This window comes from Leguminivora glycinivorella, chromosome 16 (genome assembly GCF_023078275.1).
Source record: "Leguminivora glycinivorella isolate SPB_JAAS2020 chromosome 16, LegGlyc_1.1, whole genome shotgun sequence".
In the NCBI taxonomy this organism is placed as follows: domain Eukaryota; kingdom Metazoa; phylum Arthropoda; class Insecta; order Lepidoptera; family Tortricidae; genus Leguminivora; species Leguminivora glycinivorella.
In genome coordinates, this window is record NC_062986.1 from 11,582,062 (window position 1) to 11,600,171 (window position 18,110).

General features: G+C 36.8%; 2 protein-coding genes across 5 annotated transcripts in view; both read left to right on the forward strand.

Moving 5' to 3' along the window:
* The window catches only part of LOC125234426 (semaphorin-1A), a 602,298-nt gene that overhangs the window by 139,128 nt on the left and 445,060 nt on the right, over positions 1-18,110 (forward strand). The window lies entirely within an intron of this gene.
* LOC125234427 lies at positions 11,635-16,639 on the forward strand. Of its 4 annotated transcripts, XM_048140660.1 has the most exons (3): positions 11,635-11,911; positions 12,193-13,062; positions 14,877-16,639. In XM_048140660.1, exon 3 carries the CDS (start codon positions 14,937-14,939, stop codon positions 15,876-15,878), a length of 942 nt encoding a protein of 313 aa, XP_047996617.1. In that variant the 5' UTR covers positions 11,635-11,911; positions 12,193-13,062; positions 14,877-14,936; the 3' UTR covers positions 15,879-16,639. The 4 variants fall into 3 exon arrangements, with proteins under 4 accessions (XP_047996617.1, XP_047996615.1, XP_047996618.1 ...); XM_048140658.1 differs by having other exon boundaries at positions 12,193-16,639; XM_048140662.1 differs by lacking the exon at positions 12,193-13,062.

Sequence of the window (18,110 nt, forward strand, 5' to 3'; positions counted from 1 at the left end):
TCTATTGTGCTGAAGATAATGAAATGAGTGTAGTGTTGGATTGAGTAACAACAATTAGTGTTGGTCATTTACTGCATTTTATAATTACAAAATTACACTTTTAGGGCCACTTGCACCAACGAAAATGGAGGGTTAACCCGAGGGTTAACCCCTGTTTTCGCCAGCCCCTCTAGCACAACTTGCTCGCTTGATGTATGGACTCGCGCGCGACAAGGCAAGTTGTTCTAAAGGGTCAGGTCTTTCCGCCATCTTATTGTTGGCCTACCTCGGCCTCGGGTTTAAATGATCACTCGCAAATTAATCATGTTTCACGACGAAATACATTTTGAAACTCCTAAGGTATGAATTATGAAAGATAATGACTCGTGCTTCACGACGAACTCTTAAAATTCAATTCCCGAACAACAGTAGAATCCATAATCAAAAAGTAAACCATGTGTGCAAACATTCGATAGTGACAACCTTTGTGGACATTCTGACGTCGTCCATAAATTGGTCTCCGTCATTTATTTTTGATTGGCGCCTGTGTCCGCGTACGTTCCAAGAATTTTTAATTAAAACAATAAAAGCTTACGAAACAAGAGGATTATGAATGTCGTAAAATTTTCGCCTATAATTTTAAAATACCGTCCTGTTATGTGCAAATGAAAAATGACAGCCGCGCGGCGTTCATTCGATTTGCATTGCGTGTTTTACTTGGACGTATTGCGATTTTATTCCACTCATGTTTTTTATTTCGTGTCTAACAAAACCCCTATAAAAAAGAATTGGATATATGCGTTGTTTTAAAATAATTTTACACTTTTCCATATTATGCGTAGGTTGCTTAGCGTGTTACCATACCAATCAATTGGTATGGAACAGTCTGTGTCAATCGATCGATTTGAGGGAGAAACTATCGATCGTCGATCGAATGATCCATGTCGACGTCGGTCGATGCTATCGATCGATTAGTATGTTAACAACCTTAGACCCCAAGAGTTGTGTCGGTGTACAGTGAGCTGCTAAAAATCATGGCGAATTTATCAATGAAATATCTGGGCGACCGAGCTTCGCTCGGTTCTATTTTAATATATCACGTCTTTAGATAAAAAAAAACTCTTATAAATACAAAAACAAAAAAAAAAGACAAAAAACAAAAACTTAATTTCTGACCGGGATTCGAAACCCTGACACCTACGATCTATCTGCGTACATTAGACCGACCTCGTGCGACTGAGCTAAGCGGAATCGATGCGCGCGCGGCGAAATTAAGGACCATATTTTACGTTTACAAATGCGAAAGAAAAACTCATGAAAACTCGAAAATTCGCGTTTTCCGGGATCTAAGGCTACGCTAGATCGATTTTTCACCCCCGAAAACCCCCACAAAACAAATTTCAGCGAAATCGTTAGAGCGGTTTCCGAGATCGTCGGTATATATAAATAAATAAATAAATAAATATACAAGAATTGCTCGTTTAATAGTATAAGATTCATTCATAATCTCCATGCAATTTTGCAGGTACGCCTGATATTTACAAAATGAGAAATATTAGAGTACCTACTTACCATGATTCAGTTAATTATCGATTGTCAATAGTTTACAATCAATTTAATGTATCTATTGATACATCTGTATCTCGGAGCACTTAGTTAATAAGCGTAGGTAATTAACTAATTGCATGAAGTAAAGGCTTATACGACGAAGTTAGTTTACGTAATTATGTCAATAAAAGAATATGAATTAAACAAAGTTTGGTTACTTTATAATCGAACCTAGAAAACTTTCTTAAAGTAGAGTTTTTTAATAATTTAAAGCTACATATTCATCCATACTAATATTATTTATTTATTTTGAAAATGTGTATCTGTTTGTTTGTCCGTCTTTCACGGCAAAACGGAGCAACGAATTGACGTGATTTTTTAAGTGGAGGTAGTTGAAGGGATGGAGAGTGACATAGGCTACTTTTGTCTTTTTTTAAACCCCCACTTCCTTAAAATGGGGGATGGAAGTTTGTGTGGAGCATTCCGCAATTTTCGAATTTAACGCGAGCGAAGCCGCGGGCAAAAGCTAGTACAGGAATACATTAGCCTACTTACTTAGTACCAAACAGAGGCAGCGACCTTTACACACGAATAAATAATTTAAGCTTGACTCTGCCCCGATTTACTTAAACAAAGGTAGCAGTTAATAGGGTAATGCTGGTCACTTCTGGGATCCGTTTGCAGCGAGGAGTGGGGCCAGTTACAGCGGGAATCTTATTTATCTAAAGTTATATACCTTATACTAAATATTGCCTTTGTACTGTGTACTGTTCTTTACTGTTATTACTGTGTTTTTACTGAGGGACGTGGGTGACGTCATTTCCAAACTCAAATGGATTTTTTTTTATACTACGTCGGTGGCAAACAAGCATACGGCCCGCCAGATGTAAAGCGGTCGCTATGGACGCCTGCAACTCAAACAGTGTAACATGCGCGTTGCCACCCCATTAGAAACTTGTACATTCTCTTTGGGGCTGTCCATAAATTACGTCATCGATTTTTTCAGATTTTAGACCCCCCCCCCTATAATCATCCTATCGTCATATCTTAATGACCCCCCCCCCCCTTCTCCCAAAATTGACGTCATTACCAGTTTGACAAAATAAAACATTGCAGATTTGAGAAAAATAGGGTATTATATGATTAAAACACTTGGTTATAGAATCATCTTTTATTATTTTTACTTTGGCAATAATCATTGATATAATATAACTACTTATAATATAATATAAATACAAAGTCGCTTTCGCTGTCTGTCCATAGGGACAAAGATAATTAGTTAATTAAAGATAAGGAGGGTGATTAAGGGATCTAAGCATACATAGGTATGCTTAGATCTTTAAAACTACGCAACGGATTTTGATGCGTTTTTTTTAAATAGATAGACTGATTCTTAAAGAAGGTTTTATGTATAATACATTTAAGTACCACGGGCGAAGCCGGGGCGGGCAGCTAGTATTATATGTAATATTATTGTTAGAGTATTTTATCTGTAGTTATTACTGTATTTGTGTACATCTATGTTGCATTACTTATGTATGTTTATTATGAGTTATTTTAGTATTGTATGCGCCTTAGCCGCCTCTCACATTTGCAGTCTCACTTACTAGGTGTGCTGGAAGAAATTTCTTTTTAGAAATAATCTTTTTGTACGTGAAAAATAAACTATAAATAAATAAATAAGAATGACGTCAATTTCGAAACACCCCCCCCCCATCTATCATTTACCGTCATCCGCAGACCAAACCCCCCGCCCCTAATTTAGAATGACGTAATTTATGGACGGCCCCTTTTGCTGTGTTAAGTACACAACTGTGGTACACAGCAAAAAGGAGTGTACAAGTCGTAAGAAGGGTTCGGGTTGCCGACGACTCAAAGGACAATAGACGGAACAAGTTAGTTCCGTAAGTCCTCCCGTCATCAGCACACCGCACCCTCGTTGAGCTCTGTCAGCCTTACTCACCGGCAGGAACACAACACTATGAGTAGGGTCTAGTGCTATTTGGCTGCGGTCTTCTGTAAGGTGGAGGTACTACCCCATTGAATTGGGCGGGGCATGTTGCCAGGCAGAGTGATGTCAGGTGGACCAAAATGTTGACCGAATGGTGACCGCTATCATGACTCAGGAACAAATATCTGTGCTCATCACACAAATAAATGCCCTTACCGGGATTCGAACCCAGGACCGCCGCTCAGCAGGCAGGGTCACTACCGACTGAGCCAGACCGGTCGTCAATTACTAACTCAATCGAGTCATGAAGTTAAATGCTCCAAATTGTTTACCCGTATATGGAATATTTGTATATCTGTATCGTTAGTTCATCATAAGTTCACGACATAATAGGATCATACACACAAAATAGTATATATTGATAGGCCAGCATTACAGAAATATTGTAAGGGCCCTCCTTAAGTGAGCTTAGTAATAATTAAACTCAATTCTATTTTTCAGGAATATAATATTTTCTCTAAATAACGTTTACAGGTAATGAACAAAGAGATAATGAAATAATCTCGCTATAACACGACCATACCCTACCAAGGGTGGCTGACCACAGCACTTAACGAATTAAGCATGTCACAATCTAATGGGCAATGCAGACAAGGGTACGGGCATTAGGGCAAATAAGCCATGCCGATTCTGCCCAAGACACCTCGCGGCGGTACTTGAAATAATAAGGATTAACTTAAGATGGCACTTGGTCGGACTTTGGAAATGTATGGAGAGGTCGAGTTGAATTTTTAGTTGGTTCTGTGAGTTCATCGTCCTCGTGTACAATGTTTGTACTCGTATATACTCGAAAATTAATTTTGAATTTTGACTGGGTAACAAAAGGTTCCAACTTCATGCAGAAACAAAACAAATGCTCTCAGCCCCTCTAGCACAACTTGCTTTGTCGCGCGCGAGTCCATACTTGAAGTCGCGCTTGATGTATTGGCTCGCGAGCGACAAGGCTAGTTGTGCTAAAGGGTCAGGGTTTAGGAGGACTTTGTATATTGCTTATTTATTTCATTGAGGAAATTGTTAGCAAGTATAATTTTCAATTTTTAAATCTGCATCAGTTCAGTCACCGGCATAAAGAAGTGATAATTTCTGTACCTTGTCGCTTTTAATCGTTTGACAATTTCGTATGACATTTCAAACAAGACGTTAATATGACAAGGTACAGAAATCATCACTTTTTTATGCCGGTGACTGTACTGAAACTGCTACTGAAGTCTGCATTTCTTTCTGCCGCAAACGATGTCAATAATTCTGACAGAAAGTTGTGGTCTGAATACGAGCAATACCTACAGTAGTGAGCTTCCAGAAGAGTCTTCGGAGTTCTGGAAATCTGTAAAATAAGTCAGTGTTAATTTTATCCATAAAAAAAACCGGAAGCCCTTTTGGAATTTCGCAGGCAGTGCGTAAAACAGTGGTATATGTGTCCAAATGAAACCTGAACCGTTTTCGTTACAAAAATGAATTCTAAACAACTTGAAAGTAGACCAACGCTTCCCATTCCTAAGGCCACGTCTGACATAATCAAATGAACTATCCCGTGACAGGATGCAAAGCCAAACTGGTCCGAAACAGACAGACTGACGGCTGCATTAAAGGCTCCATCTCTCTCAAATGTACTTAATGTATTTAGCATTTAGCACAAGATATACTAATTTATGTAATGAGATTAATTAATTTGAGTAATGGGTACTTATAGTTAATTATTAATTATGAGCCGGGATATGCTTTTATATTACATTTTTATTTACTTATTATATTACGATTTATTTAACTAAATCTACAGTGATTAAATGATTATGTTTACTTTCCTATTGTGGCAGTGTGACAGATTACTCAACCGTTTTGTTTATAACTTGGATACGCTGATTTATGAAACGTCTTTTAAACCGCCCTTTCCAGACAATATGAAATGTATAGTATCGAATTAATACTAATTTAAATATAGATTGTTGAGAATATTTGATACTGGCTTAAAGTATCAAATATTCTCAAGGAAACAGTGCCTTCCATTGGGCCTCGTCTATTATTCACCCCGCGCGAAGTGGCGAGAAACTAGCAAACTAGATAAGTTTTAAAAGGTAGAAGTTAGATGAATCTTGACTGCATAATGACATAGATTAAAACTTGTGGCCTGAAATTCATACTTTCGGATCAAGCCCGGAATCATTAAAAACCCTTCCTGTACACTCCGTGAATAATTAAAAGCAACGGACAATGGTATGTAATTTATACTTTGTGTATTATTCACAATTTTTCCGGGTCATGTTTTGTGAGGGTATGTTACACGGAATCCGAAATGTAGAACGTCATATTTCCTTGCGCCATTTTGAATTTTAAATAGCCCGCATGAACAAACCGTGTTTCATTTTGCTACGGAGTTTTGAATATTAAATATTATACATGACTATTTGAATGCAATGAACGCTGATAATTAACATATTTGTCCTTTATATTCGTTATATTTTTCTACAATTCTTCGTAACTATGATTTAATCGTAAATACATAACTTTGCATTTCGGTTTAATTTTGTTAGTGTATTATGTACTATAATATAGAAATACATTGCTCTAAGATATGTTTTTGTATTGTAAGGTAGATAAATAGATAACTAAATACTATATACTTAGTCAAAATTATTCATCATTATTATCATTTTAAATGTATTATTTTGACATTTATGTATTTCACAAATCTACCTATAGTGTAATTTTTATCATGAAATAAATAAACCTAAATCTAACTCTATTAAGCCTAAGAGTACATATATAAATGTGACATTATTATGTCTCACGACTTGTTTACCAGACGCCGGGGGAAATTGCGCGATGTTGCCAGACTTTGCAATATCTGCAATATCTGGCAACATTGACATTTATGTTATTGAATATTAGTGACATTAACCCATCGCATAATTCACATATGAGTCATTATATCTCAAGGGGAGTAATTAACACAAGCTGGCCTCTATCAATAACAGATTAGCATGTAAAAGCTAATGGCCTAATGGGCGCGTGTGCCAGTAATAGCCCAATAAATTGTAGACAATGCTGTAATCAACTTGATATCCGATATCGTGGTGGGCATTTTTGTGCTTCGATTGCGTGAAATTTCACACCGATGTTCATTACTAGGTATGTGAAGAATTAAAAATAACTCAGATAAAGTTGTTCTTTTTATTATTAATGTTTTTTCCTGAGTCGTGAAATAAATACAAATCGCCCGTTTGTATATTTACATATTTGTACTTAATTAGTTGTCTGAGTACCCCTACGACAAACTTTATTGAGCTTAGGTAAGTTAAGCCTAGTTAATCTGTGTAAGAAAATCATAATTATACCTTTATGTGATGTAGAAATAATTGCCTATTTTTAAATTAATGACATACATACGATTAAAATATGTATAGAAAAGATAACAACTCAAGATAACAATGTATTTACATACGTCTATGAATAACTTTATCACCTGGTGCAGTATTGCAACATTGCATCTCCTTCATTTTATGAATTCGACCTAAATCAAATCAACATTAAGTTACCTTCTCCCAAAAAGTAATTCCCGCCACAATCCTGTAGGTCAAACTATTCATAATATATTCAGATTCGAGTTTAAATGGCTCGGCTAATAACGCATAGAGCTGAATAGATCGGCGGGGCAAGTTGGCCGGGACTCAATAGGCCAAATTACACCTAATGTACGTACTCCGACCGGGGACGGTAACTTTGTACAAAGTAATCCAAGCCGTTTGTTTGCTAAAATGTTGCCTTGTTGATAAGGATCGTGTGTTTTATTAATTTTACCTTTGTTTTAGAAGTATTTTGAGAGGGCCGGCGTTTCAATATTTAGATTAAATACTTGGTTAATTTGTAAACACCCGAAGAACTTCCAACATTTGAATTGGTAAATATGTCAATATGCCACGCTTTTCTCTTTCATAATCATGAATTCATAATGTAGGAAATCGGTGTATTGGTGTGAGCTAAACATGCATTGGTCATATTACTCATATTACAGCACACGTAATGATGGAAAGACAAGCCTAATTTTATATGGGTCTTATATGTATATGTTTAAGTACCTGATTCCAGTACACTGCAGCAAATTAATTCATTGCAAAATTCACTAGTTTATGGGCAGTCCCTTTAACCGCGGCTTAGTGATTGCTGTACCGTTGCCTTGTCGGCTGCCCCGAGCGGCCGGCAATTAGTTGCTGGCCCAAGCTCTGCTTAATGGTACATGGCACCACAGAATAAATAATAGTATAGTCGAGTTAATTTATTTTATTTTATTTTAATATCCAAAAATTACACAGCATAACAGGTAAACTAAAGCACTGTGCAATTCATTACAACTATACACTTATAGTACACTTATATAATAGTAACAGAGTACAATATGTACAAAATATAAACATTACAAACTTAATATACAACAGAGGACTTCCTTTTATCCATCGCCTCACAGAACCTCATACACACATCACACAATTCCGTCCATCTGCTTGCAAACACATCGCATACCGGTACTGATACGTAGAGTGCGTTAAGGTATTGGAGAGCGCGTACCCGTGGTGATTGCCTATAGGACACAGTGCGAGTTGTAGGAACCGCGACAAGCTGACGGCTTCATAAATATGTGTACATTTTTTCACCGTATTGCAACGAGTTAAGGTGAAGAAATGTACAGATATTTATGAACTCGACTATACGTACATAAAGGACACTTGCTACAAAATCGAAGTTTGACAGCAATTCAGGGTCAAATCCTGTAGGTAGTGAAAAGTCACGCACGCAAAGGGACGTTGAGTTATACACTAATAATTGTTGTTATGTAGCATCGTCTCTGTTGGCTTGGCCTCCTTGAAAGGATGGGTGAAAATCGGGCAGTCAAAAAAGGGCATATTTGGGTCGGCCAAATGGACGCTGGGCAGATGGAGTGGAGACTGGAGGTAGACTTCCGTGACCTCGGCGTCGGCGAAAGCTAAAGCTGCCGAAAAGAGATGCGCATGGCGAGGAACCAAGTCTTCAAAAGAATGACATGATGTCACTATCCTCAGCATTGAGGTAACGACTGAAGATGATGAGATGATGATTGATGACCGAGGGCATACTCTTGTGTTGGACGCCGAAAATCAGTTTTGGGTTGTCGCGCCAGCGATTTAAGAAAGTAAATATTGCGAGCTAAAGCCAAATTCGCCCGATCAGTGCCGCCTGTGCAGTGTCCAAACACAACCTACTAAGAAAGTCATGGGATCAAGTCAGCTGGTCACTTTTGAGGCGCATGAGGCTTTACTAGGTTGCGGTTCGGCTTTCCATTTAATCTGGGTCAATGGAAACTTGTGTTACATAAGTAGTTATTGTTTTACAAAGGAATGAGTCTGCTGGATTATTGTTAAAGGATGTTATAACTCACCAATCTCACCATGTAGTTTTATGAATATATGTTATCAAGTACTTTCATTGTACGAAATGCTTTCACATCAATCAGTATTTATACATTTTTCAGTGTTTGTAGAAACATGCGACCGCTTAAAACAATTGAATTATAACTGAATATAAATTTATTGAAATATTTACAGTTTTCATGGAAAACGAAAAATGAAATAAAATCTGAAACGGAATATTAAGTCATTTTTATTTCCAAATCATAAAAATTTTTGACTTTGCTGCCAATATTAATTCTGATTAATCATTTCTAATGCGTTTCTTACCTTTTGGGTTGGAAGGTCAGATGGCAGTCGCTTTCGTAAAACTAGTGGCTACGCCAAATCTTGGGATTAGTTGTCACAGCGGACTCCAGGCTCCCATAAGCCGCGGCAAATGCCGGGATAACGCAAGGATGATGAGGATGATATTTCTAATGCGTACTTATTATGAACACTAAAAAGAAATGACGAATTTGGCGCACCCCTCTGGACAGACTTGGACTCCCGGGGCATGGAGCTCGCCCCCGCCCCTCCCCCAGATCTGGAAAAACAACGAGCCCATATTTTACGTAAAGTTTATACTCTGCCTTGACTCCTGTATTTGGGTCGCATTATTATATTTATATATTTATATTATATTTATATTTATTTATTTGGAGATCCAACAGCTATGCTATGACATAAGTATATAAGACACAGTAGATACGGGAAGCCAATTACAGGAACTCACTGGTAGTGACAATTTATATAAAATAGGTACTAAAGTTGCACACTATCACAACCACAAGTGAACAAAACTGTCGTACATATCAAATTATACACTAACATATTAAGGCATTGAAATATAAAATGAGATCAAACTGTCGTACATATCAACTTATATACTAACATAAACACAACTTATACAATAATAAAATGAGATCACAAAAGTAAGTATTAAGTATGCAGTAGGAAGGCAACGACACGCTCACTCAAAGGACACAAAGTATTTCTGCACTAATTTACGCCTCACGTTTGGGATTTTACAGTTATACATCGATATCAAATTCTTTAGATGATTCATTTAGTTTGCGACTTGCACGTGGTAATCAATCAGTATTTTTAGGGTTCCGTAGTCAACTAGGAACCCTTATAGTTTCGCCATGTCTGTCTGTCTGTCCGTCCGTCCGTCCGTCCGTCCGTCCGTCCGTCCGTCCGTCCGTCCGTCCGTCCGCGGATAATCTCAGTAACCGTTAGCACTAGAAAGCTGAAATTTGGTACCAATTTGTATATCAATCACGCCAACAAAGTGCAAAAATAAAAAATGGAAAAAATGTTTTATTAGGGTACCCCCCCTAAATGTAAAGTGGGGGCTGATATTTTTTTTCATTCCAACCCCAACGTGTGATATATTGTTGAATAGGTATTTAAAAATAAATAAGGGTTTACTAAGATCGTTTTTTGACAATATTAATATTTTTGGAAATAATCGCTCCTAAAGGAAAAAAAAGTGCGTCCCCCCCTCTAACTTTTGAACCATATGTTTAAAAAATATGAAAAAAATCACAAAAGTAGAACTTTATAAGGACTTTCTAGGAAAATTGTTTTGAACTTGATAGGTTCAGTAGTTTTTGAGAAAAATACGGAAAACTATGGAACCCTACACCTAGCGTGGTCCGACACGCTCTTGGCCGGTTTTTTTAACCCTTTATCGGATACCTGATATCCCTGTCCGATGAATGCGATAACTTTGAAGAGTTAAGTTTCATTGTTGGAGTCATTTCACCTTTGTCTGGGACGTTCAGGACACCCAAATGTCAGTAGAATGTGTTTATTGATAAAAACGCCCCCGAACATAAATAGCTTTTAGACTAATTGGATGTTCGCGTGCAAGCAATCTTTATTAAATATTTACGATTTTATTAGTTCTTCATTTATTACGTACTGCATTGTTAAAATTTCAGCTAAAGGTTCGTCAGACGTATTCAATTGACCTTTACGAGATCTTGACTTACATGCTGACATTTGACTTTAGAAAATAAGACCTTCACACTTAGACTTCAGACAAAAATATGTCTAGTTATAAATATTTATGTCTAAAAGTAGAATATAATCTGGTTGGTACGTATTAAGTATTCTATGTTTTTCGTGGAAGTTTTGGTTTCAGTAGTTGGCATAAATTAGCTAATGCCTGACCACTTGACCAAAAATATATGACAATTGATATATGTGGATGTATGTGGAGACAATTCAGTATAGTATGAGGAAAATAGTTATAATGAAATTCCGCAACTTGGCACGTAGTCATATATTTTTGGTCAGGCTTTACTATCGCAGTCCGTTCATTAAAAAAACTGTAACAACATGTGCTTTTCAATGTACTGACTGATCTAAACCATAAGCAAATAGAACAATGACCTACTTCTCTATATCTCGTATCTTATATAACATCATATGTGAGCTGAAGTGGGACTGCATGGGCTGGTCATGTCTGCCGAATGCCGAATGAGCTATCCTGGGCCAAGATTACCACAGAGTGGCAGCCCAATTATACTTCAGTGCTTCGTTCTCGATATATAATTTACCATGTAGTATCTTTATGTTACTAGGCAACTTAACGCATTTTTAGAGCTAGATTCCAAAGCTGAAAAAAAAATATTTCTTGTCTATGCACAATCTAGCTCCATAGACAACCTTATTTTCATATCATTCTTTACGTTTGCGCGGCAACAAACGCTGTCACTCGAAGAATAAATGTTAAAATTGTGTGTGAAATAAGTGTTTTAGTGCTCAAATATTTGTCACAATAAGATGCCAAAACGTAAGAAAGATGACACTAAGAAAATCGACAAGTATTTGCGAAAAATACAACGTTTAAAAGAAAAGCACCGGCGACGGGAACATCGTTCAAGATCGCCGTCTGTGTCGCCGTCATACATTGAGCCAGATGACTCTGATGCGAATTATCATTCAGGTATGTCTCGCTTGATCTTTCTTTCTTTCAGAAACTAGATAAAAATGAGTGGAGAGTGGTTATTTTGTCAAAACAACTTATAACCTAAAAATGGCGATTACCAAACAAAAGTTGTTTACACGGGTGGTACGCGAGACGTATTGACGTGTTATGTTTGATACGGGTGGTGTACGTGATACACTGACGTATTTTTATTTAATTACCTACGGGGTGTATACGAGATATACACACGAGAGGGTTTACCCAGACATGACATTATATCGTGTCGCTACATCTTTCAGATGCAGATACGATCCCTAGCAAAAGGGGAGAGCAACAGCCAGAAATGGACGTCAATCAAGCCGAGGGCGTACAACAAGAAAATGATATGCCTACCGAAGTGGATATGGCAGAAGTCACTCTTGACAGTGACACTTTACAAGCTCTCGGAAAACCGTTAAAGGAGAAACTAAAGTATGGGCCAAATATAAATGGCGATTTGTCAAAACTCTGGTCACCCATTTTGAAAAATGGATTGGGTGATTATAAGGAAAGACAACAATTATTAGAAAAATATATGGTTCCAAGCAATTGTGTGCTTCTTCAAGCCCCAAAATTAAACCCAGAAATTTTGGCCACAATTTCTGAAAAACAGAAAAACCGGGATAAAAAGATTGGCGAGGAACAACAACAATTAGGACACGGGATAACAGCCCTGAACAGGGCACTGTCCCTTCTAGCAACCAATACAGGAGATAGAGCCACCATCATAAACACGCTTAGCGAGGCGTCTCAGATTCTAAGTGATCTACATCATAATCAGACACAATCAAGAAAAAACTAATTACTCCGATTTTAGATAAAAAATTTCTGGATCTAATTAAAGACGCTGAACGGGATGAATACCTGTATGGAAGCGACCTGTCAGATAAAATAAAGGCCTTAAAGTATGCTCAAAAAAGTTCACATTCGATAAAGAAAACATATAAAAAACCTGCATATAATCAGGAAAACTACAGGGGGGCCCCTCGTTACCAACAGAAACCATACAACAGGAGCGGGCCCAAACGCCAAACATACAAGAGCTCCCACTACAAGAACCACTACAAGACCCACTCATACAATCAGACGAAGAAATCCAAACCGGAAGAAAAACCTGCACGGAAATAACGGTATGTCATGGTGGTAGATTATTACATTTTTTTAAATGCTGGAAGCAGATCACTAACGATAAGGCTATACTATCACATATTCAAAATGGGTATCATATACCTTTTGAATGTTTACCATTTCAAGCGTGCCTTCCACCAGCATATCAACCTAGTACAAAACTAGAGAGTCAAGATATGGACGCTGCAATAGCCAAGCTTCTGGACTTAGGTGCCATATCAGTTTGTGAACCAATACCCGATCAGTTTTTATCTTCAGTTTTTCTAATCCCAAAACCTAATGGCAGCACAAGGTTTATACTAAATTTAAAGAATTTAAATAAATTCATATCAATAGCCCACTTTAAAATGGAAGACCATAGGACTGCGGCTGCAATGATTAATAAGAACAATTACTTAGCAAAAATAGATCTTAAGGAATCTTATTTACTTGTGCCTGTTTACAAAAACGATAGAAAATACCTGCGTTTTTTGTACAATAGCCAGTTGTATGAATTTTTAGCATTGCCTTATGGTCTTTCTGTAGCTCCTTACATTTTTACAAAAATAATGAGGGTTGTTGTAGCACATTTACGAGAAAAAGGCTATAAAAATATAATTTATCTTGATGATATACTATGTATAGGTTCCAATTATAAAGAATGTTTAGAAAATGTAAATCAAACTGTATCACTTTTACAATGTTTGGGTTTTGTAATAAACTTTGATAAAAGTGTCTTAGAACCTTCAAAAACATGTAGTTTTTTAGGTTTTGTATACAATACAGACAGCATGACAATGGAATTACCTTTAGAGAAAAGAAATCATATTTATAAACAAGTTCAAAAATTTCTTAACTTTAACAAGTGCGTGATAAGAGATTTGGCTCAGTTGTTAGGATTGCTTGTGTCGGCTTGTCCAGCCACTCAATATGGATGGGTATATACTAAATATTTAGAAAGACAAAAATATCTAGCCTTATTACAACATCAGAATAATTATGATAATTCTACAGCCTTACATCCAGATACAAAGTTAGATCTTAAATGGTGGGCAGAAAATATATTTAAAACATCTAGATCCTTTCAGTCTCATATGTATGACCTAGAAATTTATACAGACGCCTCCCGGACGGGTTGGGGAGCGGTGACAAATAATATAAGAATAAATGGAGCATGGAAGCAAGACGAGCTTGACTTCCATATTAACTACTTGGAGTTATTAGCTATATTCTTAGCTTTAAAAGCTTTTGTTAAAAATAGACACCATTTATATATTTTACTGAGAGTAGATAATAAAACTGCAATTTCTTACATTAACCGTATGGGCGGAGTTCAATTTCCGCATCTAAATAAGCTCGCTAGGTGTATTTGGGAATGGTGTGAAGAGCGAAATCTGTGGTTATTTGCTTCTTACATTAAATCTTCAGAGAATGTAGAGGCTGATATAGAATCTAGAAGAACTAATACTGACACAGAGTGGGAATTAAGTAATAATGTGTTTGAAACTATCAAAGAGCAGTTAGGAGTTCCAGATATTGATCTTTTTGCAAACCGTGCTAATGCCAAGTGCCCTGTATACATTGCATGGAAACCAGACCCAGATGCAACAAATATCGACGCATTCACAGTAAAATGGTCAAACCATTTTTTCTATGCCTTTCCGCCATTCAGTTTAATATTAAAATGTTTACAAAAAATTAATCATGAAAAAGCCACAGGCATTATGGTCATGCCTTATTGGCCATCACAGCCATGGTTCCCAATAATGCGCCAAATGCTCAAATCCAAATTGTTGTTTTTTGGGCCAGATAAATATCTTCTATTCTCCCCTTTCAGGAGCTGTCACCCCTTGCATCAACAGCTTATCCTGGTGGCAGGAATCTTGTCAGGCAAGCCATGATAAGACAAGCAGTTCCAACAGCCTCGTTAGATACTATGCTAGCATCATTATCTAATAACACATTGAAGCAGTATGAGGTCACTTTTAAAATTTGGTGGCATTATTGTCAAGAGAACCGGATGGATGCATTATGCTCATCCGTTCCAAAAATAATGCAATTTTTATCAATTCAGTTCAACAAAGGCGCGTCTTACGGAACGCTTAATTCACATAAATCTGCTCTTTCGTTAATCATTGGTAGTCGGATAGGTAAAGATGAACGGATAAAACGACTTCTTAAAGGCTTTTATAAGTCAAAACCACCAATGCCTCGATATAAAGCCACTTGGAATCCAAGCATTGTTTTAAATACTTTAAAGACTTGGCACCCATGCTCCTCTTTAAGCTTGGAAACTTTGACCAAAAAAGTAGTTACCTTAATAGCATTATGTACAGCCCAAAGAGTTCAAACGCTTTCATTAATGAAAATAAGTAATATTACTTGCCTTGAATCCGGAATACACATAAATATTACAGATTTAATAAAAACATCTGCTCCAGATCGTCCTCAACCTGTATTAGCTTTACCTTTTTATAAGGAGACAGAAATTTGCCCTGCTGCTTCATTACAATATTACATCAATTATACTAAAGACATTAGAAACACAATCGACAATTTGTTTATTACAACAAAACGACCATATAAAGCGGCTACCCCATCCACGTTAAGTCGCTGGATTAAAACTACGCTAAAAAACTCGGGAATTGATACCAATATTTTCAAGAGTCACTCGGTTCGACATGCTTCGACATCTTCAGCTAGCATTAAAGGTGTATCTATAGATATTATTAGAAATACTGCAGGCTGGACAGGGTCATCACAAACATTTGCAAAATTTTATAACAGGCCTATTGTTAGAGACCCAAACAATTTTGCAAATACTATCTTATCGTTGTAGCCAATAGTATAGATTCTGGACTGTAGTCGTTAGACATGTATAAGTATTTCAGGAAAATTATTTGTTTTTTGGTTTGATAGTTTATATTAACTGCAAGAGAGCAGAATAAGCGTTATTAACAAATGTTAAACGTTATAATTATGTGCTTGTTTGTACAAGTTACATTAATAGTGGTTATTTTCTTTTAAGTTTAGTTGCAGAAGAGCAGTATATTTTATTTTGTTACCAATTGTTAAACACCAGTTAAACATGTGTTTAAATATAAATTTATCTAATGAAAATAAAACGACTGATTAATACTAATAATATGTTTAATTATAGGAGGAACAATTAAACCATTAAGTCCCATCAACAATACACAACTCCCATCAGCTTTAAACATCTACATGGTAAATTATATATCGAGAACGAAGCACTGAAGTATAATAAATGATCAAACAAACTTACCTTAAGTGATGTTCGATCATTATTATATGAAGTGCTTCGTTCGAAGATATATACCCACCCGACCCAAACCAATAAAGTTAGGTCCTTTACTGGTTACCCTCTGGGAGTTGTGAGGATATTAGCTCTAAAAGAATGATATGAAAATAAGGTTGTCTATGGAGCTAGATTGTGCATAGACAAGAAATATTTTTTTTCAGCTTTGGAATCTAGCTCTAAAAATGCGTTAAGTTGCCTAGTAACATAAAGATACTACATGGTAAATTATATATCTTCGAACGAAGCACTTCATATAATAATGATCGAACATCACTTAAGGTAAGTTTGTTTGATCATTTATACCGTTTTGATTTTTTTGATATTCTGCTTTTTAAAAACTCTAGAGCCAATCAAAAATTTCCAAAAACGGCCTTTTTCATTGTGGCGCAAAAAAAGGTGTGATACTCAAGATTGGTAACAATTAACCAAAAAAGCTAAACGGTCCGACATAGATTATTTCATTGTTATTCAGATTCTCAAATTTCGTTCCGATTGATTAAGTTTTGAAGGAGGAAAGAGTCGAGAGCGGAACCTCGATTTTAAAGATTTTTTTGAAATATCTTTTGACTGAGTTGTTCTTAATGGACAATTTTTTTTCGATAAATCTAGTTAATAACACTTGTATATTTAACTAAAATTCCCAAGTTGAAAGGGGACTTATGTCCCATTCCATTTTAGCATTTTCGCTACCGTATCCTCCGTGTGCTTTTCAAAGTCAGTACGGAGCTAAATAAACAATAAGCAAATAGAACAATGACCTACTTATCTATATCTCATACATATCTTATAACATGTGAAGATCTAAGACCCCGCGTGGATTGGTGAAGTCAGTGAATTTCCGTACGGCTGGCTCATTAACTTGTTTACAATTCAGCCAGTGAGCCGCGCTGCACAAGAGAACTACGCCGTTTGAGATTAAGGCTAATCTATATTAGGATCATTGCTTGGTAACATGGGAATATGCCCTTAATATTAAATATGAGTGTGTTTAGTAAAACGTCCCACTTTATCGGTTACCATTAAGGCGAGATTTACTTGTATCTTTATATGAATAAACTGAAGCGACTTTATAGCAATCGACAAAGTGGGACGTTTTCCCGTGCACACTCACAAATACTTTTTTATTGCCGGTGACCGGTTAAGAATTTTACCACCTCCCTTTCTACCCGTGGGTGTCGTAGAAGTCGACTGTGGGATATGGTTTTAATTTTGGCGTAGGCGATGGGCTGGCAACCTGTCACTGCAATGTTACAATTTTCGATTTCTTTCAACCCCTTTTTGCCAAGAGTGGCACTGAAACTTAGTAGTTCATGTGCTCTGCCTACCTCTTTTATGGGATACGGCGTGGTCATATGTATGTATGTTATTGCCGTTGAAATCGCGAAAACCCATGCCATGCAATTTTGAAAAATGACATTGTTTTGTCAAATCAACTCTTGAATAGTTGTAAGCTTGTGCTTGTGGAGAATATTGGACACACAAGGTTTTTTGCCTAAGAAAGTTTAGCCGCTGCGCTCAGAATTAAATATTATTTCATTAAATTTTTTGCCTACGTTTTTTTAAACCTCCATCATCCAAGGAATTATATTTTTAGATGGTCTGCAATGAGAATATGAGGGCCCGAGAATTGCGAGCGTCATTAGGCTGCGATGACCAGTGATCCTTCGGTGTGACGTGTGCTTGTCTTGTTGCCACCGACTCCGTATAATTGAGGTAGAACCGAGCTGAGGTTTGACGACCGGTCTGGCC